Source organism: Oncorhynchus gorbuscha, linkage group LG02 (genome assembly GCF_021184085.1).
Source record: "Oncorhynchus gorbuscha isolate QuinsamMale2020 ecotype Even-year linkage group LG02, OgorEven_v1.0, whole genome shotgun sequence".
Lineage (NCBI taxonomy): Eukaryota > Metazoa > Chordata > Actinopteri > Salmoniformes > Salmonidae > Oncorhynchus > Oncorhynchus gorbuscha.
The window spans coordinates 43,616,718-43,642,348 of record NC_060174.1 but is presented as its reverse complement, the minus strand read 5'-3'; the positions used below and the strand labels follow the sequence as shown (position 1 = coordinate 43,642,348).

Below are 25,631 nucleotides of genomic sequence, written 5' to 3'. Positions count from 1 at the left end.
AGTCATATTAATATGTATGTGCACCTGTCAGTCATAGTCATATTAATATGAATATGAATATACATGTAATGTTAATATTGAACAATACTGATGTGACTCTAGATCACTGCATATTATCTCACACAAGATAGCTCAATGCCTTGAATGTCCAGCCCCAGCTTCACTCCTACATGTACAGTGCCTTCGGGAAAGTATTCAGACACCTTGACTTTTTCCATATATTGGTAGGTTACAGCCTTATTTCAAATGGATTCAATTGTTGTTTTTTTCTCCTCACAAATCTACCTACAATACCCTATAAGGACAAAGCAACAACAGGATTTTAGAAATGTTAATAATCCAATTTTAATAATCAATAATTCATGGAAACAGGAAGCATCTGAGCTCAATTTTGAGTCTCATAGCAAAGGGTCTGAATACTTATGTAAATCAGGTATTTCTGTTTTTTATTTTTAACAAATTAGCAAAACATTCTAAAAACCTATTTTCGCTAAGTCATTATGGGGTATTGTGTGTAGGTTGCTGAGGATCTTTATTTACTTAATCCATTTTAGGATAAGGCTGTGGAAAAAGTGAAGGGGTCTGAATACTTTCCGAATGGCACTGTACATCTGTCATATATTTGTCACTTATAATCAGTCTGTCATTCATCAGTAGTATTCTAGCCTGAGGGAGAATCCTGCTATTTAATTATTCAAATTTTCATCACTGCACACATGCAAATATAAATTACTCCCTTCAAAGTCCTGTGAAACATGTGACCTTGAGGCACTATGACACAATCTGTACCAGCGTTTCAAAAGGCACAACACCACATCATGAGGTAGTGTATATTTTATCGGCCAATATATTCCACTACAAAACCAACAGAAAAGCTCAGACACAGTTCACGGGCTAGCTTTAAGACGTGTTTCCGACCATTCTCTTTGAAGATTTCCAATTAAGTGTAGACCTAGGCAAGGTTTTAAAACACGATTGGAATCACGCAGCTTTCCCAATTCTGCTCTACAAATCTGTTCATTAGGAACCTTTCTTTGTGGTGCTCAGAGCTGAAGCAGACTGGGGAAGGAGACCTGGAAGACACATTAGCAGTTAGTTCTCCATTACAGGGCTGTAAAGTGTAGAGCACCGGAGGAGGACTGCTCTGCATCAACTGTCAGCTTATTCACCCATTTCCCCTTCCCCTGACAGAGGTTTCCTCATATCCTCAGGACATTCTGGTCCTGTGAGGTTATATAATGTATAGGAGCATTTCCTCACCAGGTGACCTGGCCAGGAAAAACTCCAAGCCAGTGTAAATATGAACAGTGTAGATAGACAGCTATAGATAGCTGTTTTGCCATTTTAAGAGTACACCAAAGTCTAAGGTATAGGAGAGATCTCAGAATCGACATCATGGAAATGTTGGTTAACGCATAATATCATTCTAAAACATGGACTCCATACAGCCTATAACTTGTATTGAAATGAAATGACTATGTCAGTGAGAGAAATTTAGTGTTTCAATAATAATTTCCTGCTGATTCCCCCTGCATGTGATTGTTAGGGCTTAATGTACATTAACAAGCTGTCATTTGACTCCATTTAAATATTTTTCCTCTATAGGAAAACATCTGGTTAAGGGACGTGGGAGACTTGAGGCTCACTGCGAAAGTTAAATGCAGGAGGTGTGTGTCGCGTACTTCAGAATGGCTTTGGTTCACGACAGAATGAAAGTACTACCATGACATTTGTGTCTTACCCATCTGATGAATGGATGAATGTGAATCCTAACTGTCTATCTACATCATCAACATAACAGCCCATGTACAGCGCATTCGGAAAGTATTCAGATCCCTTGACTTTTTCCACATTTTGTTACGTTACAGCCTTATTCCAAAATGGATTAAATACCCCCCCCCCCCCATCCACACACAATACTTCATAATGACAAAACAAAAACAGGATTTTAGAAATGTTTTCTCATTTATTAAAAATAAATATGGAAATACCACATTTCCATAAATATTCAGACCCTTTACTTAGTACTTTGGTTGAAGCACCTTTGGCAGTGATTACTGCCTCGAGTCTTCTTGGGTATGACGCTACAAGCTTGATACACCTGTGTTTGGGAAGTTTCTCCCATCCTTCTCTGCAGAACCTCTCAAACTCTGCCAGGTTGGATGGGGAGCATGGTTGCACAGCTATTTTCAGGTCTCTCCAGAGATGTTCAATCGGGTTTAAGTCCGGGCTCTGGCTGAGCCACACAAGGACTTTCAGAGTCTTGTCCCGAAGCCACTCCTGCGTTGTCTTGGCTATGTGCTTAGGGTCATTGTCCTGTTGGAAGGTGAACCATCGCCCCAGTCTGAGATCCTGAGTGCTCTGGAGCAGGTTTTCATCAAGGATCACTCTGTACTTTGCTCTGTTCATCTTTGTGTCGATCCTGACTAGTCTCCCAGTCCCTACCGCCGAAAAACAACCCCACAGCATGATGCTGCCACCACCATGCTTCACCGTAGGGATTGTGCCATGTTTCCTCCAGACGTGATGCTTAGCATTCAGACCAAAGAGTTTAATCTTGGTTTCAATAGACCAGAGAATCTTGTTTCTCATGGTCTGAGAGTCTTTAGGTGCCTTTTGGCAAACTCCAAGTCATGTGCCTTTTACTGAGGAGTGGCTTCCGTCTGGCCACTCTACCATAAAGTCCTGATTGGTAGAGTGCTGTAGAGATGGTTGTCCTTCTGGAAGGTTCTCCAATCTCCACAGTGGAACTCTCGAGCTCTGTCAGAGTGACCATCAGGTTCTTGATCATCGCCCTGACAAAGGCCCTTCTGCCCCGATTGCTCAGTTTGGCCAGGTGGCCAGCTCTAGGAGGAGTCTTAGTGGTTCCTAACTTCTTCCATTTAGGAATGATGGAGACCACTGTGTCCTTGGGGACCTTCAATGCTGCCAAATCGTTTTTGTACCCTTCTGCCTCGACACAATCCTGTCTGTGAGCTCTAAGGACACTTCCTTCGACCTCATGACTTGATTTTTGCTGACATGCAGTGTCAACTGTGGAACCTTATATAGACAGGTGTATGCATTTCCAAATCATGTCCAATCAATTGAATTTACCACAGGTGGACTCCAATCAAGTTGTAGAAACATCTCAAGGAGGATCAATGTAAACAGGATGCACCTGAGCTCAATTACGAGTATCATAGTAAAGGGTCTGAATAATACTGTAAATAATGTATTTATGTTGTTTATGCATTTGCATAATTTGCCATTGTGGGGTATTGTGTGTAGATTGCTGAAGACATTTTTATTTATTTAATCAATTTTAGAGTAAGGCTGTAACGTAAGAAAATGTGAATACTTTGAATACCCGTATATCCCATGAGGTGTGTGAGTGTGTCCGTCACTGTGTTCCTGCTGGTTTATGTTTGTTTCTGTGTGTGCGCGTGTTACCTCTCTGTCTGCAGGGTAACCTTGGAGGGTTCTATGTTGGGGTTCTCCCACTCCATCTGGGGACAGTGCATGAAGTAGCAGAGGGTATAGAGCGCCTCAGGCTCCCAGTGCACTGAGCTGCTCTTCTGGTGAATGGGCGTCCCGTTGCTGTGGTTCTTCACATGCAGCGGCTGGAGGTGGTGCATGGCCCGGGAGACCAGGTCACCTGCAGTGCACAATGAAAGGATGGGGGGGTACGCACATCCATATTAATATCAGGAGCTGGACAAAAATAAGGTCATCAAGAAATGGAGGGAATGTCCACCTGCACACACACGCACACACACACACATGCACACGCACAACACACTGTAAGGGGCGATAGATTATACTGGGAATGTCTAGACCCCATGGTGAAGAAACACCCTGAAAACAGACAGACAGACAGACAGAAAGTCAGAGTTCATAACTATCTTATCTAAAGGAGATTTTGTCGAGTAAAAACGTAGCCACGAATGGTTTCTACAAAATATGAATATTTATATACATAATACTCTCCTTGCTATTTACTCATGCTCTGCATAATCCTCCTGTACTTTAAGGGCCTGCAGTGGCACTCAAACTCTCTGCTTAAAAAGATTTCCTCATAAAATTAGAATATTCTCCAGACGCTTAGTATGTAAACACTCTTTGCCAAAAACTGTTTCCCACAAACTTTTTACTGGGCTGAAGGGACACGACATATTGCCTTCTAATGCCACACAGACGTGGAAGCCAGACAATGAGACAGCTGGGCCCAGATAAAATCCCACTGAGAATCAGTAAAACTGAATGTGGGTTTCAAAGGCTGCAGTATTTAACCCATTGACACAACAAGTATTAGTCCTCACCCTGTTGCTACTGTATAGGGCAGAAACACACATTTTATATATTACTCTGCATTAGAAACATACTGTAGGCTATATACTTCTACATCTCTATCATGGCAGGACATTTTGAAACACCTGGGCCCTATCACACCGTACACTTCTGTTACTATATATATACAGTTCCAGTCAAAAGTTTGGACATACCTACTCATTCAAGGGTTTTTCTTTATTTTGTATTTCTACATTGTATAATAATGAAGACATGAAAACTATGAAATAACACATATGGAAACATGTAGTAACCAAAAAAGTGTTAAACAAATCAAAATATACTTTATATTTGAGATTCTTCAAAGTAGCCACCTTTTTGCCTTGATGACAGATTTGCACACTCTTGGCATTCTCTCAACCATCTTCATGAGGTTGTCACCTGGAATGCATTTCAAGGCACACCTGTTAATTCTCAGATTGCAGCCCAAATAAATGCTTCACAGAGTTCAAGTAACAGACACATCTCAACATCAACTGTTCAGAGAAGACTGTGTGTATCAGGCCTTCATGGTCAAGAAACCACTACTAAAGGACACCAATAATAAGAAGAGACTTGCTTGGGCCAAGAAACACGAGCAATGGACATTAGACCGGTGGAAATCTGTCCTTTGGTCTGATGAGTCCAAATATTACATTTTTGGTTCCAACCGTTGTGTCTTTGTGAGAAGCAGAGTAGGTGAATGGATGATGTCCGCATGTGTGGTTCCCTCCGTGAAGCATAGAGGATATGTGATGGTGTGTGATGTATTTAGAATTCAAGGAACACTTAACCAGCATGGCTGCCACAGCATTATGCTGCGGTGCGCCATCCCATCTGGTTTCCGCTTAGCGGGACTATCATTTGTTTTTCAACAGGACAATTACCCAAAACACACCTCCAGGCTGTGTAAGGGCTATTCGATCAAGAAGAAGAGTGATGGAGTACTGCATCAGATGACCTGGCCTCCACAATCAACCGACCTCAACTCAACTGAGATGGTTTGGGATGAGTTGGACTGCAGAGTGAAGGAAAAGCAGCCAAGAAGTGCTCAGCATATGTGGGAACTCCTTCAAGACCATTGAAAAAGCATTCCAGGTGAAGCTGGCTGAGAGAATGCCAAGAGTGTGCAAAACTGTTATCAAGGCAAATGGTGGCTACTTTGAAGAATCTCAAATATAACATAAATTTTGATATGTTTAACCTGTTGCGACGAGCAATCCAGTATCCGGGAGCGTAATTATAGCCTCAAGCTCATTACCATAAAGCAACGTTAACTATTCATGAAAATCGCAAATGAAATGAAATAAATATATTGGCTCACAAGCTTAGCCTTTTGTTAACAACACTGTCATCTCAGATTTTCAAAAAATGCTTTTCAACCATAGCTACACAAGCATTTGTGTAAGAGTATTGATAGCTAGCATAGCATTAAGCCTAGCATTCAGCAGGCAACATTTTCACAAAAACAAGAAAAGCATTCAAATAAAATAAATGACCTTTGAAGAACTTTGGATGTTTTCAATGAGGAGACTCTCAGTTAGATAGCAAATGTTCAGTTTTTCCAAAAAGATTATTTGTGTAGGAGAAATCGTTCCGTTTTGTTCATCACGTATGGCTGAGAAAACCCCCCAAAATCCAGTCATTACAACGCAAACTTTTTTCCAAATTAACTCCATAATATTGACAGAAACATGGCAAACGTTGTTTAGAATCAATACCCAAGGTGTTTTTCACATATCTATTCGATGATAAGTCACTCGTGGCAGTTTGGTTTCTCCTCTGTTCAAAATGGAAACATGCACGCACCTGGAGATTACGCAATAGTTTTGACGGAGGACACCGAGCGGACACCTGGTAAATGTAGTCTCTTATGGTCAATTTTCCAATGATATGCCTACAAATACGTCACAATGCTGCAAACACCTTGGGGAAACGACAGAAAGTGTAGGCTCTCTCCTTGCGCATTCACAGCCATATAAGGAGACATTGGAACACAGCGCCTCAAAAATCTGGCTCACTTCCTGTATGAAATTTCATCTTGGTTTCGCCTGTAGCATTAGTTCTGTGGCACTCACAGACAATATCTTTGCAGTTTTGGAAACGTCAGAGTTTTTTCTTTCCAAAGCTGTCAATTATATGCATAGTCGAGCATCTTTTCGTGACAAAATATTTTGTTTAAAACGGGAACGTTTTTCATCCAAAAATGAAATACTGCCCCCAGAGGTTCAAGAGGTTAACACTTTTTTGGTTACTACATGATTCCATATGTGTTATTTCATAGTTTTGATGTCTTCACTGTTATTCTACAATGTAGAAAAAAAAGAAGAAAAAAAGAAGAAAAACCCTTGAATGAGTAGGTGTGTCCAAACCTTTGACTGGTACTGTATATAACAGAAAAACACATCTTATGTATATAATATTATTATGCATCAGACAAACATACTGTATATTTTCCTGATATAGAACGACATTGTGCTAGTCTTTGTCAACCAAGTAATACTGTAATGGCACGTTCCATTGGTTTCACATTCACACATAAGGGTCTTTTCCCCAATCACAGCACATTGCATTCAATTAAAGACTAAAGAGTGTTCTTTCAGAAGGATCTATTTCTCACCAAACTCATTCAGTGGAAACAACAAGTAACAGTTGTACAAATAAAGGGATGCTTCTATGGGGACAGTCATTCAAAGAGGCTTGTTTAGCATCATAATTGTGCGGCTTGACTTCTGCCAAGATTCCATTTTGCCGTGACAATAAGAGATGTGGAGGCATCACTAAAAGGGGGGAATTGGATGCTTGGAATCAACAGTCTATCTTCCAGCCAGCAGACCTGGAAGATGTCAGTGCTCGACTGATAAGAGGAACAGTGCAGCATTGTATGGAACAGTATGACATTGCACATGCATGCATAAAAGCTTGCACGCACGCACGCACGCACACACACACACACACACACACACACACACACACACACACACACACACACACACACACACACACACACACACACACACACACACACACTAATTGTACAAATGGGAATACAGTGTAATAGTGCCCTAGTCTTGGTTTTTAGCTAACATTTCACTCCTTGACGAATGACAGGAGTGGCAAGGAGTGGAATGTAATAGCTGAACAGAGATGGCAACCAGGCTAATAGTGCCCTCATGTGTAGTGGAAGGAGCGGGGACTGAGGTGTGCAGCTCAGGGCGATGGGGTAATAGCCATTCTCATCTCTTATTGACGCTGGCATGTGACATTTCCTGGAATGGGCGGGCGGGCAGGCGGGCGGGCAGGCAGGCAGGCAGGCGTCGGGCTGAGGACTGAGATTACTAAACCCAACAACCCAACAGCAATACTGTCTGGCACAGCACAGTGCCATAGGCTTCACAGACAATGAGCTTCTTCTAGAAGTGCAGTAAAACAACCACCCATCTGCTACAGATGGCTGAAAGTGGAGGAGAGATCGACTTCATCACTACTTGTTTTTGTAAGAAGTGTTGACAAGCTGAATGCACCGAGCTGTCTGTTTAAACTACGGACACTCATGCATACCCCACAAAACATGCCACCAGAGGTCTCTTCACAATCCCCAAGTCCAGAACAGACTATGGGAGACACACAGTACTACATAGAGCCATATCTACATGGAACTCTATTCCACATAAGATAACTGATACAAACAGTAGAATCAGATTGTTTTAAACAGATAAAAATACCCCTTATGGAACAGCGGGGACTGTGAAGAGACACATACAAAAGTACAGACACACGCATACGCATTCTACACACACGTACATTGTAATATTGTTGTATGGTGGTATTATACATTTTTGTATTGTAGATGTGTAGTGGTGTAATAATGTTATATGATGTACTGTTTTATCTTGTGTTTTATATGTAATGTAAGTGCCTTAAGGTGTTTGGACCCCAGGAAGAGTAGCTACTGCCTTGGCGCTAGCGTTAGCTAATGAGGATCCAAACTAAATACAAATACAGATTCAGATGGAAATAATGAAACTAGGAGAATCTGCTAGCTTTGTCATGTCCTCTAATAAAAGAGCTACCATTTCACCATGAACACTGGACTGTCCTTTGTGTTAGCCTCAAGAGCTAGTCTACAATGCCATTAGTCTATTCATGGGATTCAAGCCACTGCTAGTAATCAATATCTCATCCAACCAAAGCTCATTCTTTACATCAACAATGAGCACCGAAGTAGGAGACAGACAGGCTAGAGATAGTTCTAGTCTAATCATAATGCTTTTTTTCAAGTGTTCTACAGGGGACCATCCCCTTCATCGACAGGCCGAGGCTCTCTCATCAAAAGATAACTTCTCAGGAGTACAATCGCACTGCTTATATTTACAAGTGGGATTTATGAGTGTTGGCATCTGAGGGGTCAGTTAACAGCTATTCAGTGCCCACATAACAGCCAAGCCCTCATTCAAGCGTGATGTGTAATGACTATTTAATGGGGTAGGGGCTGAGAACGTCTCACTGGAGCCATGACTAAACTATTCATTTACCAGTACTAGCTAGATAAAAATTTGAAATGGCATTGGCTATAGTTTGTCTACAACTTCTAATCAGATCTGGTCTTTGCAGTTGGAGAATGTGTAGTGTAGTTTACAAATTTGCGCAGGTGAAATCACAGCTATTTTGGAGGATTTGCTGTCAATCAGCCAAGATCGTGTTTAATTTTGAGTGGCCTGTGTAAGTCCAGGACGCTTCTCTCCAAGGCTCTGACAGAAGCACAGGAACATAACAGGTTCAACTGTGGGTTTGATTTGCCAGAATCAAGAAAACATTGCAGTACAGTAAATCAGAGCTCATCATCATAAATGGTCTTAGTCATCATGGGCACCACTACATCACAGACTACAGTCCTTCCTTAAATGCTCTTGGGCTGAGGAGTCATACTGCAGGCTTTGAGAAGGGAACAGAGTGACCTAGCGCTGGGCCTGTCTGTGAATCCCTCAGAGACCTAAAATCACCATGCCACAGCGCTATAGATTATAGATGAACACATTTCCATTTCACACAAGCTTACAATTCACACTTGTGTGAAACAATGTCAAATATAAGCACTTACCAAATGATTGTTATTATTTTATTAGTGCATGCAGCTGAATGCAGATACAGACACACCAGCATGTTGTTGCAGGAGAGTTAATAGAAGCACACACAGTGCATTGGGTGCAAGCAGAGAGGGACCCAGGACATACATTCCTACATGTGATTAACCAACAGATGGTTCTGCCTATTAGAGATCAAAAGAAGATTAAAAGAAAAGAGAGGAGTGATTGCTATCTTGACAGTACAGCTGACAAACATAATGATATTATCAAGATGAGAATGTTGCTGCTTATCTGTGCCTGTGTGTACAGTACAGGAAGAATGCCAGAACATTCTCAGTCAGAGCAACCTCCAGTGCTCAAGTGCACAGATGACAAATCCTACAGTGCAATGACACTCTGCTGCCAAAACGATTTCCTTCAGGGATCTACGCGTAGTAGTAAGGTCCACTGCTGACTGTTGAGGTCTTGGCTTTACATTCACATTCAGCACCCTACTGCAAGAAGATGACCAATGTCCTGGTATGACTCGTAACTCCCAACATAACACTTGCTCCCTCAATTCAATTTGATTCAAGGGGCTTTATTGGAATGGGAAACACATGTCAACATTGCCAAAGCAAGTGAAATAAATAACGAACAAAAGTGAAATAAATCATAACAAATGAACAGTAAACATTACACTCACAAAAGTTACAAAATGCTAAAGACATTTCAAATACAGTGGTGTAACGATGTGCAAATATTTTCAGTTACAAAAGGAGAAATAAAGAAATATGGGTTGTATTTACAATGGTGTATGTTCTTCACTGGTTGCCCTTTTTCGCTCTCTCTCTTCTCTCTCCCTCTGTGAAAGGCCATTAGCTGTGTGAACTGTGGACAACCTGCACTTAGGCAGAGCTCTGCTAAATCAATGCTTGGAAGACAGAGAGGACCAACATACTGATTTCATCAACTGTGACATCAGGACAAATAAAAATGATAGAAAAAGGCCTGGGATTGATATTGATGTATCTGTATGTCCTGTGATGAATTTTAAAATGCCAAACATGACAATTCCATAAGGTGTTAGCAAGAGAACAGAAACAGACTGGAACCCGGGCTAGGGCAGTACAGTATATCGATTGCAAACGCCACTGCCATGATGGTTCTGGGTGGCAAACATACAATAACATTTGGATTTGATGTCATTCCAATACAATCTAGTCACTGTACTTCATGGTCAATGTTTTTTTTATATGTCAGCATGAAATTACAACTACATTAAGACATGATGACATCACACAATCAAACCAAACAATTAGGTAGAATGTTGGAATTAGAATGGTTGATAAGAGCCAGTGTTTATTGAATCCCATTGCCATGGTGATACTAAATGATAAAAACACATTTACTTTTGAATATGATGACATCAACATTGAATACAGCATGTTTTGAATGTAGAATGCCTGGTTGGAACTCAGTTTTGGTGGCAACTTATAACATTTTGCCAGCCAGTAGTGCCTACAAGCCACTGATGCAAACCTTTGGAACATCTACATTTAAAAAAGTCTAATAAACCCATGTAATATAGCCTACACCTTCACAATAAATCCATTATTTATTTTAGACAGCTCTAAAGGAACATGATATGAAGAAAATGTAGTCTATTTCAGGAGAACAGAATTAGCATCCTCTGAGTTGTCCTTATGTTAGGTCCTTATCTGACTATGCCATATGGCTGTGGGCTACACTAGTTCATTTAGCAGACACAATTTGCTTAGAATTCCATGGCATTATTTTACATTATTTTACAGTATGAAGAATACAATTGAACACAGCTGAATAAAATAAAATACAATTTGAGGGAGTGCGCACACGCGGCTATTTTGTGTTGAGTGTTTAACAAAGAAACAGGTCCTCCTATATGCTTAATTTAGAGGTATTTATGCAACTTTAGTTGTGATACAAACTTTGGGCTATATGTTTTGATTTTTAATACATTCTAAGGCTGTATGATGCGACTCTAATGATCATTTGAAAGGCATGAGCTCTACTTTGTTTTTTTTTGAGCAGGCTGCACACAATCAGTCTCTCATTCAACATTTGACAAGCACTTGATAATACCTCAAATTTCCCAGCAGCATCCCCTTTGTGTGGCCGTAATTCCCCTTTAAAAAAAAATCCATGACTTTTGCGGCCAGTGGCCGTTGTGCCCTTGGGCTGAATATACGAATTATAATTCCCTTCTCCAGCCTGCGTGCTCCGAAGCCACTCTCACTCGCATGGCTCTCTCAGATAGCTACATTTTTATTAGCCAATTCCCATCACGTGACCAGGTCTTTCTCACAGGCTACGAGTGAAGACAGACACATTGGGGACGCAACTGCGTGCGTCCTTATCCAATTCAGAGGCGCATTTTGAAGATACTGGAAGAACTGTCCACGTTTACTTTTCATCAGCCAACAAGATGAGTGGCTTAACAAACAGCAAAAGCACTAGCCTATGTCAATCTACTATCCCCCATAGTACAAACGTTGACCTATTGTATTCTGTGCGAAAAATAAATATTCCAAACATAGTCTGGGATGCGATAGACCCCAAATGAATACAACCACCAGCATCAACAAAAACCTTTTTTAAAGCAATGAGGCTGACGCAACAAATCAAAACGTTTAGCTTGAAATGGTGATAAACTATTAGACTATTTCTTCATACTATAAGCGCAGCAAAGCACACGCGGCAGTAGGCTATAAGTGCTAATGTTCCAAATGCAATCAATTAGTGGGAAAACACCATTCTCAAAAGTGATTGCAAATGCGATTATGCATGTAATGCTTTTATTACAAAGGTGTATTTTTTGGTGAAAATTATGTTCCCCAAACTTGAAACTCACATAGTGCGTATGCCTTGTAAAGCGGATTAATGTGCTTAATTTTGAGAAGTTATTTGGCCACTTTAGTTGTGATGCAAACCTTATCAAAACATATAGGCCTATAGGCTAGGCTACATAAGCTGTTTCTTGCCTTACTGCACACAAGCTGGGCATTATTCATATATATATATATCATTCACAAGTTATAGGCTAATATTGTCACCCCTCAGACTGTTGATTGAAACTTGTCTTTACATGTACTAAATAATATATATGTGTGAAATTGGTTTTGATTTAGAATGGACCATTATCATACACCTGTCTCGAAAAAAAAACATGTAATCTATGGACTTAAATGCTGTTCCCGTCGTTCATTTTCATGCCAGCCAGATAGGCTATACTCCTGTTGTAAAGAGAAGCAATGTGCTTAGTATTAGGAAAGTAGGCCTAGCCTATAGAAAGCTGATGGGATCCTCCTCTTTTTAATAGAAGCCATCACTCATGAGCTCATGGGCTCTCATGAATTTTTTATTAGATTTGCAATAACATTTGCATTGATGTCAGAGTGATTAGAAGGCCAATAGAGTGCTGAGTACCAGGCAGGTTTTGTAGGCTACTAATGACCATCAAAAGCATCAGATCTTGGAGAAGCCTAATTACCGTGACTAAATGATCACATGGAATTTGACTGCCCTAGTCACAACAACCCTAAGACCAGCTGTGCTCTGCTATCCAAATAATCAATTTGAGAGAATCGACCGGTATGTACCATGCAGGGGACAGGGTCACCAGTACCTTCTTCGTGTGGAGGTCTCACCCCCACAGAAGCCCACCTCAACCCCACTGATCCCACTCTCTCAGGCCTTTGCTACAGTTCATTACTCACACAGTAAGAGCCCCTTTCTACCTAACCGACTATACTACAATATTAAATCTGTCATTGTCTAAAAAACAAATATTTTCATGACTTAATGTTCTTCAGCCTGCTGCCTCTACCTGGCGTGATGCTTCACTGCAGGTGGCGGTCCAGTCACACTCTGAGGTCTCCAATTGTGAGAAGTAAAATCCATCTCTTTTTTGGTGGTGGAAAAAGCAATCACTTGAGGTCATAATTTTGACATTTCTTCCTGAGGTACTTTTCACCTAGTGGTTGTATCTATATATTTCCATATGAAAATAGCTTGTGTGCTGAGTATAGGATATCCTCAGCTGTCTGCTATTGACATTTCCAAGAATAGGAGGCCATTGCTGTTTAATGTACAGAATTACATGATCAAGTTCTCTTCAGAGGAGGATTTAGCTAACTTTACCTCATTTTATCAATGATTGACAGATGATTCTCTGTGTTATTGTTGAATCATGTCAGAGACGAAAGCCCGTTTTGTGGGCACTTTGACAGACTGCCATTTCAAATACACTAACGTGGATTTAATACAAAAGAAATAAGACAGTACTAAGAGAGAGGACAATCAATACCTCTTAAATGGACATGAAATACCTTTGGAAAAACACTGTACCTGGGATATGCAAATTGGCTTTGCTGCAGTTTAGCTACATTTAAACTAATCTGAGATGCATTCATCTGTGTTTCTTCTCTCCTCTCCCTATCCCTCCCGCTCTCTCTCTCTGACAGTCTGATAGCTAGTCTGCTGACATTTCTGCTTTTCTCCATGATTCATTTGGCAGATTGAACTTTGCAAATACTGTATGCTTTACAGTCATCCGGTCTATTTACAAGATAAACATCCTGCGCTAATATTATCTTTGGAAACAAGGTTGAGACGCATCGAGAGGCATCCTTAGCCGCCGCGGCTGCATTACTGTATTTGTAGTGTCAACAGAGCTGAATGAGTCCCGGAGTGAACCCATCAATACTCCATGTACAGAGCACTGCTGATGTGGCTTAGCGCTTTGTACGCTGGGGACTGGGACTCCATTCTGATCCAAAAGAGAATTGGATCAGTGTTCATTTTGATGATGTGTTGACACTGGACACACAGGGTGCTTTGGGTCTCTCATTGTGTCATATGCAAGAACAACGTTGGCAAAACGTCAACCGAACATCTGAAAGAGACTGCATCAGAGCCTTTCTGCATGTGTTCTTAGAATGACATGGCTCTATATATCTACACTGACGAGACTAGAGGCTGCCGCACTTCTGGACATCACATATCGTTTCTCGGTTAAGTCAGATGAAATTCGCTGAGGACAAGCATTCAGCATTCAGACAAGCATTCAGCATTCAGAGACATGCCTTTCAGACTGAACGGTGTGTCTCTTCAAATTAAGGGCCCGCTCACTCACCCCCAACAATGGCAGAATGACTACAGTATTTTGAAATGCCAGGGGAAGAGATACAGTACTGTGTATGGGCCTAAGATCATTATACATGAGCTCACTATTCTCAAGTGGAAAAGGTTTTTACAAAAACATATACTGTGCCTTCGGAAAGTATTCAGACCCCTTGGTCTTTTCCACATTTTGTTACAGCCTTGTTCTAAAATGGATTAAGTAAATCAAACAGAAATACCTTATTTACATAAGTATTCAGACGCTTTGCTATGACACACGAAATTGAGCTCAGGTGCATCCTGTTTCCATTGATCATCCTTGAGATGCATCTACATCTTGATTGGAGTCCAGCTGTGGTAAATTCAATTGATTGGACATGATTTGGAAAGGCACACACCTGTCTATATAAGGTCCCACAGTTGACAGTGCATGTCAGAGCAAAAACAAAGCCATGAGGTCAAATTGTCTGTAGAGCTCAGAGACAGGATTGTGTCGAGGCACAGATCTGGGGAAGGATACCAAAACATTTCTGCAGCATTGAAGGTTCCCAAGAACACAGTGGCCTCCATCATTCTTAAATGGAAGAAGTTTTGAACCACCAAGACACTTCCTAGAGCTGGCCGCCCAGCCTAACTGAGCAATCGAGGGACAAGGGCCTTGGTCAGGGAGGTGACCAAGAATCCGATGGTCACTCTGACAGAGCTCGAGAGTTCCTCTGTGGAGATTGGAGAACATTCCAGAAGGACAACCATCTCTGCTGCACGCTTCAACAAAGTACTAAATAAAGGGTCTGAATACTTATGTAAATGTGATATATATATATATATATATATATATATATATATATATATGTTTTTTTTTTCTTCAAACATTTTTCAAAACCTGTTTTTGATTTGTCATTATGGGGTATTGTGTGTAGATTGACAAGGGATTTTTACATTTTTTAAAATACATTTTAGAATAAGGTTGTAACGTAACAAAGTCTGAATATTTTCTGAAGGCACAAAAAAATATATAGAAAGGTAAAATGTCAAATGTTTGTCCCGTGTTTCATGAGCTGAAATAAAAGATCCCAGAAAATGTACATACTCACAAAAAGCTTATTGTTCTCAAATTTTAATCATAAGTTTGTTTACATCCCTGTAGTGAGCATTTCTCCTTTTTCAAGATAATCCATCCATCTGACAGGTGTGGCACATCAAGAAACTGACTAAACAGCATGGTCATTACACAGGTGCACCTTGTGCTAGGGACAATAAAAGGCCACTCTAAAATGTGCAGTTTTGTCACACAACACAATGCCACAGATGTCTCATGTTTTGAGGGAGTGTGCAATTGTTATGCTGACTGTATTAATGTCCACTTGAGCAGTTATTAGAGAATTGGCAGTGGAACCAGCCCAGGACCTCCACATCCGGCTTCTTCACCTTCGATGTCGTCTGAGACCAGCCATCCGGACAGCCGATGAAACTGGGTTTGCACAACTGAAGAATTTCTGCACAAATTGTCAAAAGCCATCTCAAGGAAACTCATCTGCGTGCTTGTCGACCTCACTAGGGTCTTGACCTGACTGCAGTTCAGCATCGTAACCGACTTCAGTGGGCAAATGCTCACTTTCGATGGCCAATGGCACGCTGGAGCAGTGTGCTCTTCACGGATGAATCCCAGTTTCAGCTGTACCAGGCAGATGGCAGACAGCTTGTATGGTGTCGTGTGGGCGAGGGGTTTGCTGATGTCAACATTATGAACAGAGTGCACCATGGTGGAGGTGGGGTTATTGTATGAGCAGGCATAAGCTATGGACAACAAATACAACAACATTTTATCAATGGCAATTTGAATGCACATCACCTCATGTTTCGGCACGATAATGCCTGGCTCCATGTCGCAAGAATCTGTACACAATTCCTGGAAGCTGAAAATGTCCCAGTTCGTCATGTTCACCAGACATGTCAACCATTAAGCATGTTTGTGAAGCTCTGAATCGACGTGTACGACAGTGTGTTCCAGTTCCCGCCAATATCCACCAACTTCGCACAGCCATTGAAAATGAGTGGGACAATACTCCACAATTAACAGCCTGATCAACTCGAAGGAGATGTGTTTTCTGATCCACGCCTCTACTTTTTCATAAAAGGTATCTGTGACCAACAGATGCATATCTGTATTCCTAGTCATGTGAAATCCATAGATTAGGGCCTAATCTATGGATTTCACATGACTAGGAATACAGGGCCTAATTAATTCATCTAAATTGACAGGTCCTGTGTGGCTCAGTTGGTAAAGCATGGTGCTTGCAATGCCAGGGTTGTGGATTCAATTCCCGTGGGAGACCAGTATGAAAATGTATTCTCTGGAAGTTGCCCTGGAAAAGAGCATCTGCAAAATGATTTTTTTTCCTTATATGAACTGTAACTCAGTAAAATCTTTGAAAATTTTACGATCAAATGTTTGTTCAGTGTATTAATTTGATTTACATACTCTTTCACCCACTTTATATGTATGCTCATACGTATACTCAGTGGTCAGTTTATTTATTAGGTACACCCATCTAGTACTGGGTACGACCCCCTTTGCCTCCAGAACATCTTGAATTCTTCAGGCCAATGAAACATTTCTCACACCATTATACCACCGCCACAAGCCTGTACCGTTGACACCAGGCATTATGGAGCCATGGACTCATGCTTCTTACGTCAAATCCTGACTCTGCCAACAGGAACCTGGATTCAAGGCTAGGTTTTTTCAGAATGGTCGTCTGCTGCAATAGCCCATCCGTGACAAGAACCGACGAGATGTGCATTCCGAGATGCCATTCTTCCCACTTCTGTTTGTAGCGCGCCTGTTAGCTTGCATGATTCTTGCCATTCTCCTTCGATCTCTCATCAACGAGCTGTTTCTCGTCCACAGGACTACCGCTGACTGGATGTTTTTTGTTTGTTGCACAAATCTCTAGACACTCTCAAGCGTGAAAAGCCCAGGAGGCCAGATGTTTCTGAGATACTGGAACCGGCACCTGGCACCGACAATCATACGATGCTCAAAGTCGCTTAGGTCACTCATTTTGCCCATTTGAACGTTCATTTGAAAGGTAACTGAATGCCTCGATGCCTGTTTGCCTGCTTTATATAGCAAGCCAAGGCCATGTGAATCACTGTCTGTAGGAGTGCACCATTTTTGTGAACGAGGTGGCCAATGAGTTGATTTAGTGAAGGGAAAAAGTATTTGCCCTCTTTCTGATTTTATCTATCTTTGCATATTTTCAGATCTTCAACCAAAACCTAATATTAGATAAAGGGAACCTGAGTTGACAAATTACAAAAAAAATGATACTTATTTTATTTATTTACTTAAGAAAGTTATGCAACATCTAATTCCCCTGTGTGAAAAACTAATTGGCCCCTTACACTCAATAACTGGTTGTGCCACCTTTAGCTGCAATGACTGTGACCAAATGCTTCCTGTAGTCGTTGGTCAGTCTATCACATCACTGTGGAAGAAATTAAGCCCACTCTTGCATGCAAAACTGTTTTAACTCAGCAACATTTGTCAGTTTTTAAGCATGAAATGCTCGTTTCAAGTCCTGCCACAACATTTCAAATGGGATTAGGTCTGGACTTTTACTAGGCCATTCCCAAACTTAAAATGTGATGCTTGTTTAGCCATTTTCATGTAGACTTGATTGTGTGTTTTGGATCATTGTCTTGCTGCATCACCCAGCCGCACTTCAGCTTCAGCTCACAGACGGATGGCCTGACATTCTCCTGTAGAATTCTCTGATACAGAGCAGAATTCATGGTTCCTTCTATGCCTTAAGTCGTCCAGGTGCCGATTCAGCAAAGCATTGCAAACCATCACACTAGCACCACCATGCTTGACCGTTGGTTTAAGGTTCTTACTGTGGAATGCAGTGTTTGGGTTTTCGCCAGGCATAATGGGACCTATAAACACATATATTCCTAGGTATTACTCCACTGTTGGATCTAGAAACACAAGCATTTCTCTGCAAACTTGTGTAAGCGACCAATAAGCTTGGATTTGATACCTACATCTTATTTTATAAAAAAAAGAAAAGATGTATTTTGACAGGGAAGACATATTGAGACCTATGTCTCTTTTCCAAATGTGCCCTGAATAATACAATATAAAATACACATTAAACACAACATGTAAACACATTAGAATTCAAAAACACACAACAGATTTCAACATGGGGAAATTTTAAATACTCTGACATTGAGGCAAAGGCAAATCATATTTTCATGGATGCTTCATGTGTAATTTCTCTGCTAGGGTAAAGTGAGACCTGAGTGGGCTAATTCTAACATGCTAACTCTAACCCCCCCCCCCCCCACACACACACACACGCACATAAACACAACATATGTAAAAAGTAGTGTAAAAAACCAATCTAAGTCTGAGTGTACTCACTGAGTTCTGAGATGCTGCCTACACGTGTGGCTAGCAGGCACTGCTCGATGGAGCGCAGCTCCGACTGACTGTAGGCATGGCCCTCCCCACTCTTCCCTGACCGCTGCTGGTCCCGATGCAGAGTCAGGCTCTCTGGTAGGCTTAGCACACCTGAGAGACAGAGAGAGAGAGAGAGAGAGAGAGAGAGAGAGAGAGAGAGAGAGAGAGAGAGAGAGAGAGAGAGAGAGAGAGAGAGAGAGAGAGAGAGAGAGAGAGAGAGAGAGAGAGAAAGAAAGAAAGAAATAGGGAGAGAGAGAGAGAGAGAAAGAAAGAAAGAAAGAAGAGAGAGAGAGATGGTTAAGAACAGGCAAATGTGTAAAAACAGTAGACAGTCTCATGATGGATCAATACTTATTGGATCACAAAATGGAAAATAAGCTAAAACTAGAAAATTACAATAATCCTATGCAGGAAGAATAATACAGCACAAGTGGGTACTTTTTTTATTGAGGAGAAGTGACTTTTCCATCGCAGGAAAGCCTAATGTTCATTAAATATGTCAGTTTGTACTGTACTGCAACAGGTGAACCGTTTGGCCCAAAGCTCATGGTCAGCCATCTTTGTGGAGGGGACATTGAGGAGTGTATTGTGTTTCTGTCTACGCAAGCAGTCACTGTGTGTGAGGAACAACACCTGGCAGTCTCTGTCGATGAGATAGGGTGTAATTGTTTGTTGTTTACAACTCGAGGCATTGGAGCAGGGAGAGGATAGACTAAATTTCAGATATGTCACATTTGACTGCCTGTGCTTCATAAGAATATTATTGCGTAGAGATAAAAAAAAAATGTAAAAAAAGGTTCTAAGATGATTTGTTACGATGCGGGATGGTGCCTGCTTTGATTTGACTGTCTACCAGGTAAACTCTACCTGTTGCCGAATTTCTGTCCGAACATTTGCTATCATGCTTCCTACGCGCTGGATTGGGTGCGATTCATACCCAGTTTAAAGGCGCCAATTAGGACACAGGGGTTTACTTTCTTCCTATTTTGTTACTTTGATAATATGCTGTACATGTAAGAGCTCTGTTTTATTTTCAGTTGGTTGATTGTACGACAGTTGGATTTGGAATGCCATCGCATTTATTAACGCTACTGTGATGTATTTTAGAGAGATAATGTCTCCACTCTAGTGAAGTGAGTTGGTATGACCCAATCCGGTTACCAACTGATATGTATGCATGTCTGTTTCAGGAAGGGGGTAGACTGCTGGTGATAGTTATCTCCCTGTCTCCGTCCGCCATTTTCAATTCAAGATGCTTGTTGTGAGGCATTCTTAAGCGCAGCTCAGCGGTACATAGATGTAATATAATGAATAGAGTGTTTGCCAAACAGTTTTAAAATCTAGCTTTTCTTGTTTTTGTGGATCCATTCTGGATATTCATGTCGACTTCCATCATGGCCGCGAGACACCTTGCTTTATCACGATTCCACACTTGCTTCTTGTGTTCTTTATTAAGATTTGAACCATCAGGTGGCCATGTTAAATTATAGTTCCTCATTTAAAATAAGTCTATTTAGCTCTGCAGATATCGGGGTATGTGCTTATTTCTATGTTGTAACTATCCCTCTTCAGTTTGGCTCAGATGGAGTGTTCTACCTAAACTAATATCGTGGAGGCAGTTTCATCATGGCTGCTGCCACAAAGCACATTAGTCATTCTCTCCTGCTCAGGGGATGATGAGGCAGATTGCTTTCCGTCCCATTTTAGACTTCCACATTTGATATTTTTCCACAGCAGCGCAGTGCTGCTACTGCTTCCCCCCCACTCACCACTCACACCTGCAGTGTGTCAAATTTAAAAAATGTCTGTAACCAATGGCTCTATTCTCCCCAGGCAGAGGGGAAAGTAGCTTTGGTTCAAACACTTCCTCATTCTCAATATGCAGCTAATTCAATTGACTTGCTGCCTAGCCCTGCAGTATACAGTACACTAGTCATCATTCTCCAAGGAATAAACAGGCTTTAAGGGAATTTAATAATCCTCCTCTGACCCATTGGACATGATTAGACTAATGTGTTACACATATTAAATTATCTGAGGCCTCTGTTTTGAGAGTCCAAACATTTCTTATATTTTTGCTTTTCTCCTTCAGGGTCGCGATGGTCAGAATATTGAACTGATTAAACTCAGTCACCATGGAGATGGAGGGCCGTGACGCAGGTAGAACAGGTGTTGTGTGATGCAGAGCCACAGTGCACTATTCAGTATCCGTGACCCCTCCCATTTTACACCTCAGTCAGGTACACTACCTTGGACCACGTACAAACACATGTCCCTCTAATAAAGGACACTAGACCCAGTCATCTGCTATATTAGGATAGGGTCAGATGTCTGATGCAGCACCAATCAAACCTAACTTTACAGTACCAACCAATGCCTTGGTTGGTACTACCCTTTACAGGTAGCCTGGTCCCAGATCTGTTTGTGCAAATCATGACAATGACTGTAGGTGTTGGCTAGAGCACAACCAGATCTGGGACCAGGCTACCTTACAGTAGACCAATGGCAAAGAAACATCCAATTTTCCTTCAACAACCACCTGGGCATATCATGGATGTCTCTGAAACACCTTCTTTAATATCGTTCAACATGACAATGTGGCCCCTTTAACTGCAGCGTGTGCGAAGCGCCAGGTAATCCAGCTTTAAGCACTTAAAGCAGTGTGGGGCTGTCCTGGCATCTCCCCAGCCCGCGCCCGCGCCCTCGCCCTCGCCTGCCAGCACTTTCACACCATTATATACAGTACCTAGCTAAATGGGGATTTCAGGGAGAGCTGTTAGGCTCCCACATGTTCATCCAACTTTGACGTGCAGTGATTTATCAACACACCAATCATTTGTGTGGGGAGAGTAACAACAGCCTCATTTGTATGGGGGTAAGTGTCTAGTATCATGCACTAAAACCTAGAAAAGGCAACCCCAAGAGGACAGGGGGATGCTATGAGTTCCAAAAACACTAAAGTATAGGGCCTTCTCGAGTGGGGCAGCAGTCTAAGGCACTGCATCGCAGTGTGAGATGTGTTACTACAGACCAAGGTTCATTCCTGGGCTGTGCCACAACCAGCCATGGTCAGGAGGTCCATAGAACAGTGCACAATTGGCCCAGTGTCATCTGTCTTAGGGGTGGGTTTGGCCATGGGGACTTTACTTGGCTCATCATGCCCTAGCAATTCCTTGTGTTGGGCCAGGTGCCTGCAGGCTGTCACCAGTTGAATGGTCTTTCCTCTGACATCTTGGTTAGGTGGGTCATGCTTGAAATTGGTGATATAAAAAAAATATTAAAAAATCCAATAAATTACTGGGTGGTTATACATATGGAGTGTGCGACTCGCTTTGTTTTTAGAGAAAAAGGGGGGCAAGGCATAAGCTTGGCTGTGCTGGCTGGCACCCTCTTCCCAGTGGACCACAACATGCAGGACATGACCTGAACATCCACTTAGCCCATGGGTGTCCAGCCTGTGCCAGACCTGAGACTGGATGGAAGAAGAGAAGGAGAGAAAAGGGCCAGACATACTGATGAGCGAGTTAAGACTCCTTCCTGTTCTCTCTCGGGTCCCTCTGTCTGTCTCTCCATCCCTTGGCCATCCTTCAGTCAGACCAACACAGTTCTGCTGGAGCTGGACAGGCTTTACTCAGAAGATCATTGAAAAGTCAGGATTACCAACGGGCTCTAGAGAGTTGTTTACTGTGAAACTTGGCCAAAGTAAAGAGCTGTATCAATGTCCTGAAGCAAAAAACGTGGTTTCCTCAGTTGTTGAGCATGTCATTTTCCAATGTATTAATTGATTTATATGTAGGAGTGTTTGCTTGAAAAACACCTTGCAAATGTGCAAATGAGCTTTTGGCAGTAACTTCCCTGACGTTACTATGACGCAGGGTGCAGAATCATGCAGTGATGGTGCAGCACCAGCTGACAGTGAAGTGTAGGCTGCTCACAGGCTTGGCTGTGGCAAGGTGACTCACTGCATTCTAATGCAAACCAGTGAAGCAACAGCCCGCAGGGAAAAACTGCTCGTGTTCTTACACACACACCAGCCACAACCACAATACAGTACCCACTTTTTCTCTCTCTGTGCGTGACAAAAAGCCATGCCAGCACTCCTCTCCTGATGATGTCCCTGTCACTGTGCTGTGGATTAAACCTGGCAATATTCAGCCACCCATCGGAGAGCAGATAATTAACTTGCATTGTCTGAAGTTGTTGTTTTACAAATGACAGAGGATTCTGTTTTGCAATGACAGAGGTCCCTCTGACATTTGGTGGCAGCAGTGGGATCCAGTAACCGCAGGGTATCACCTATCCAACCATTGAGTGTTATTGGTTTGAAAAACCAGGCATTTGAAAAATACATTTCTGCCTTTGCATCTATTTGCCTTTAACTACACTCTTACAAAAAAAAGGTTCCCAAAAGGGTTCTTCGGCTGTCCACATAGGAGAACCCTTTTTGGATCTAGGTAGAACCATTTTTGGTTTGAGGTAGAACCCTTTTGGGTTCCATGTAGAACCCTCTGTGGAAAGGAACCAAAAAGGTTGTACCTGGAACCAAAAAGGGTTCTTCAAAGGGTTTAATATATATTTATGTATATATATTTAACCTTTATTTAACTAGACAAGTCAGTTAAGAACAAATTCTTATTTACAATGACGGCCTACCTGTGATACAGCCGGGAATTAAACCAGGGACTGTAGTGACACCTCTTGCACAGAGATGCAGTGCCTTAGATCGCTGCCCCACTTGGGAGCTACGGTGACAGCTGAAGAACCCTTTTAGGTACTAGATTAGAGGTCGACCGATTAATCGGAATGGCCGATTAATTAGGGCCGATTTCAAGTTTTCGTAACAATCGGAAATCTGTATTTTTGGGTGCCGATTTGCTGATTTTTTTCTTAATATATATTTTTTATACCTTTATTTAACTAGTTAAGAACACATTCTTATTTTTAATGACGGCCTAGGAACGGTGGGTTAACTGCCTCGTTCAGGGGCAGAATGACAGTTTTTCACCTTGTCAGCTCGGGGGATCCAATCTTGCAACCTTACAGTTAACTAGGCCAACGCAATAATGACCTGCTTCTCTCTCATTGCACTCCACAAGGAGACTGCCTGTTACGCGAATGCAGTAAGCCAAGGTAAGTTGCTAGCTAGCTAGCATTAAACTTATCTTATAAAAAAACAATCAATCATAATCACTAGTTAACTACACATGGCTGATGATATTACTAGATATTATCTAGCATGTCCTGTGTTGCATATAATCTCACTGAGCATACAAGCATACAAGTATCTAAGTATCTGACTGAGCGGTGGTAGGCAGAAGCAGGCGTGTAAACATTCATTCAGCAGCTCTTTGTTGTGCGTCAAGCATTGTGCTGTTTATGACTTCAAGCCTATCAACTCCCGAGATGAGGCTGGTGTAACTGAAGTGAAATGGCTAGCTAGTTAGCGCGCGCTAATAGAGTTTCAAATGGCACTCGCTGAGACTTCTCGTAGTTGTTCCCCTTGCTCTGCATGGGTAACGCTGCTTCGATGGTGGCTGTTGTCGTTGTGTTGCTGGTTCAGGTCCAGGGAGGAGCGAGGAGAGGGACGGAAGCTATACTGTTACACTGGCAATACTAAAGTGCCTATAAGAACAACCAATAGTCAAAGGTTAATGAAATACAAATGGTATAGAGAGAAATAGTCCTATAATTCCTATAATGACTACAACCTAAAACTTCTTACCTGGGAATATTGAAGACTCATGTTAAAAGGAACCAACAGCTTTCATATGTTCTCATGTTACATTTACATTTACATTTAAGTCATTTAGCAGACGCTCTTATCCAGAGCGACTTACAAATTGGTGCATTCACCTTATGACATCCAGTGGAACAGCCACTTTACAATAGTGCATCTAAATCTTTTAAGGGGGGGGGTGAGAAGGATTACTTTATCCTATCCTAGGTATTCCTTAAAGAGGTGGGGTTTCAGGTGTCTCCGGAAGGTGGTGATTGACTCCGCTGTCCTGGCGTCGTGAGGGAGTTTGTTCCACCATTGGGGAGCCAGAGCAGCGAACAGTTTTGACTGGGCTGAGCGGGAACTGTACTTCCTCAGTGGTAGGGAGGCGAACAGGCCAGAGGTGGATGAACGCAGTGCCCTTATTTGGGTGTAGGGCCTGATCAGAGCCTGGAGGTACTGAGGTGCCGTTCCCCTCACAGCTCCGTAGGCAAGCACCATGGTCTTGTAGCGGATGCGAGCTTCAACTGGAAGCCAGTGTAGAGAGCGGAGGAGCGGGGTGACGTGAGAGAACTTGGGAAGGTTGAACACTAGACGGGCTGCGGCGTTCTGGATGAGTTGTAGGGGTTTAATGGCACAGGCAGGGAGCCCAGCCAACAGCGAGTTGCATTAATCCAGACGGGAGATGACAAGTGCCTGGATTAGGACCTGCGCCGCTTCCTGTGTGAGGCAGGGTCGTACTCTGCGGATGTTGTAGAGCATGAACCTACAGGAACGGGCCACCGCCTTGATGTTAGTTGAGAACGACAGGGTGTTGTCCAGGATCACGCCAAGGTTCTTAGCACTCTGGGAGGAGGACACAATGGAATTGTCAACCGTGATGGCGAGATCATGGAACGGGCAGTCC

General features: G+C 42.1%; 1 protein-coding gene across 2 annotated transcripts in view; it reads right to left on the bottom strand.

Moving 5' to 3' along the window:
• btbd11b (BTB (POZ) domain containing 11b) overlaps positions 1-25,631 on the bottom strand; it is a 133,297-nt gene that overhangs the window by 24,372 nt on the left and 83,294 nt on the right. For both annotated transcript variants that reach the window (XM_046310271.1, XM_046310278.1), the window contains exons 2-3: positions 18,970-19,119; positions 3,433-3,637 (exon numbers count right to left, since the gene is read on the bottom strand). In XM_046310271.1, the coding sequence (XP_046166227.1) occupies positions 3,433-3,637; positions 18,970-19,119 (355 nt within the window). The remainder of the gene's footprint in view (positions 1-3,432; positions 3,638-18,969; positions 19,120-25,631) is intronic.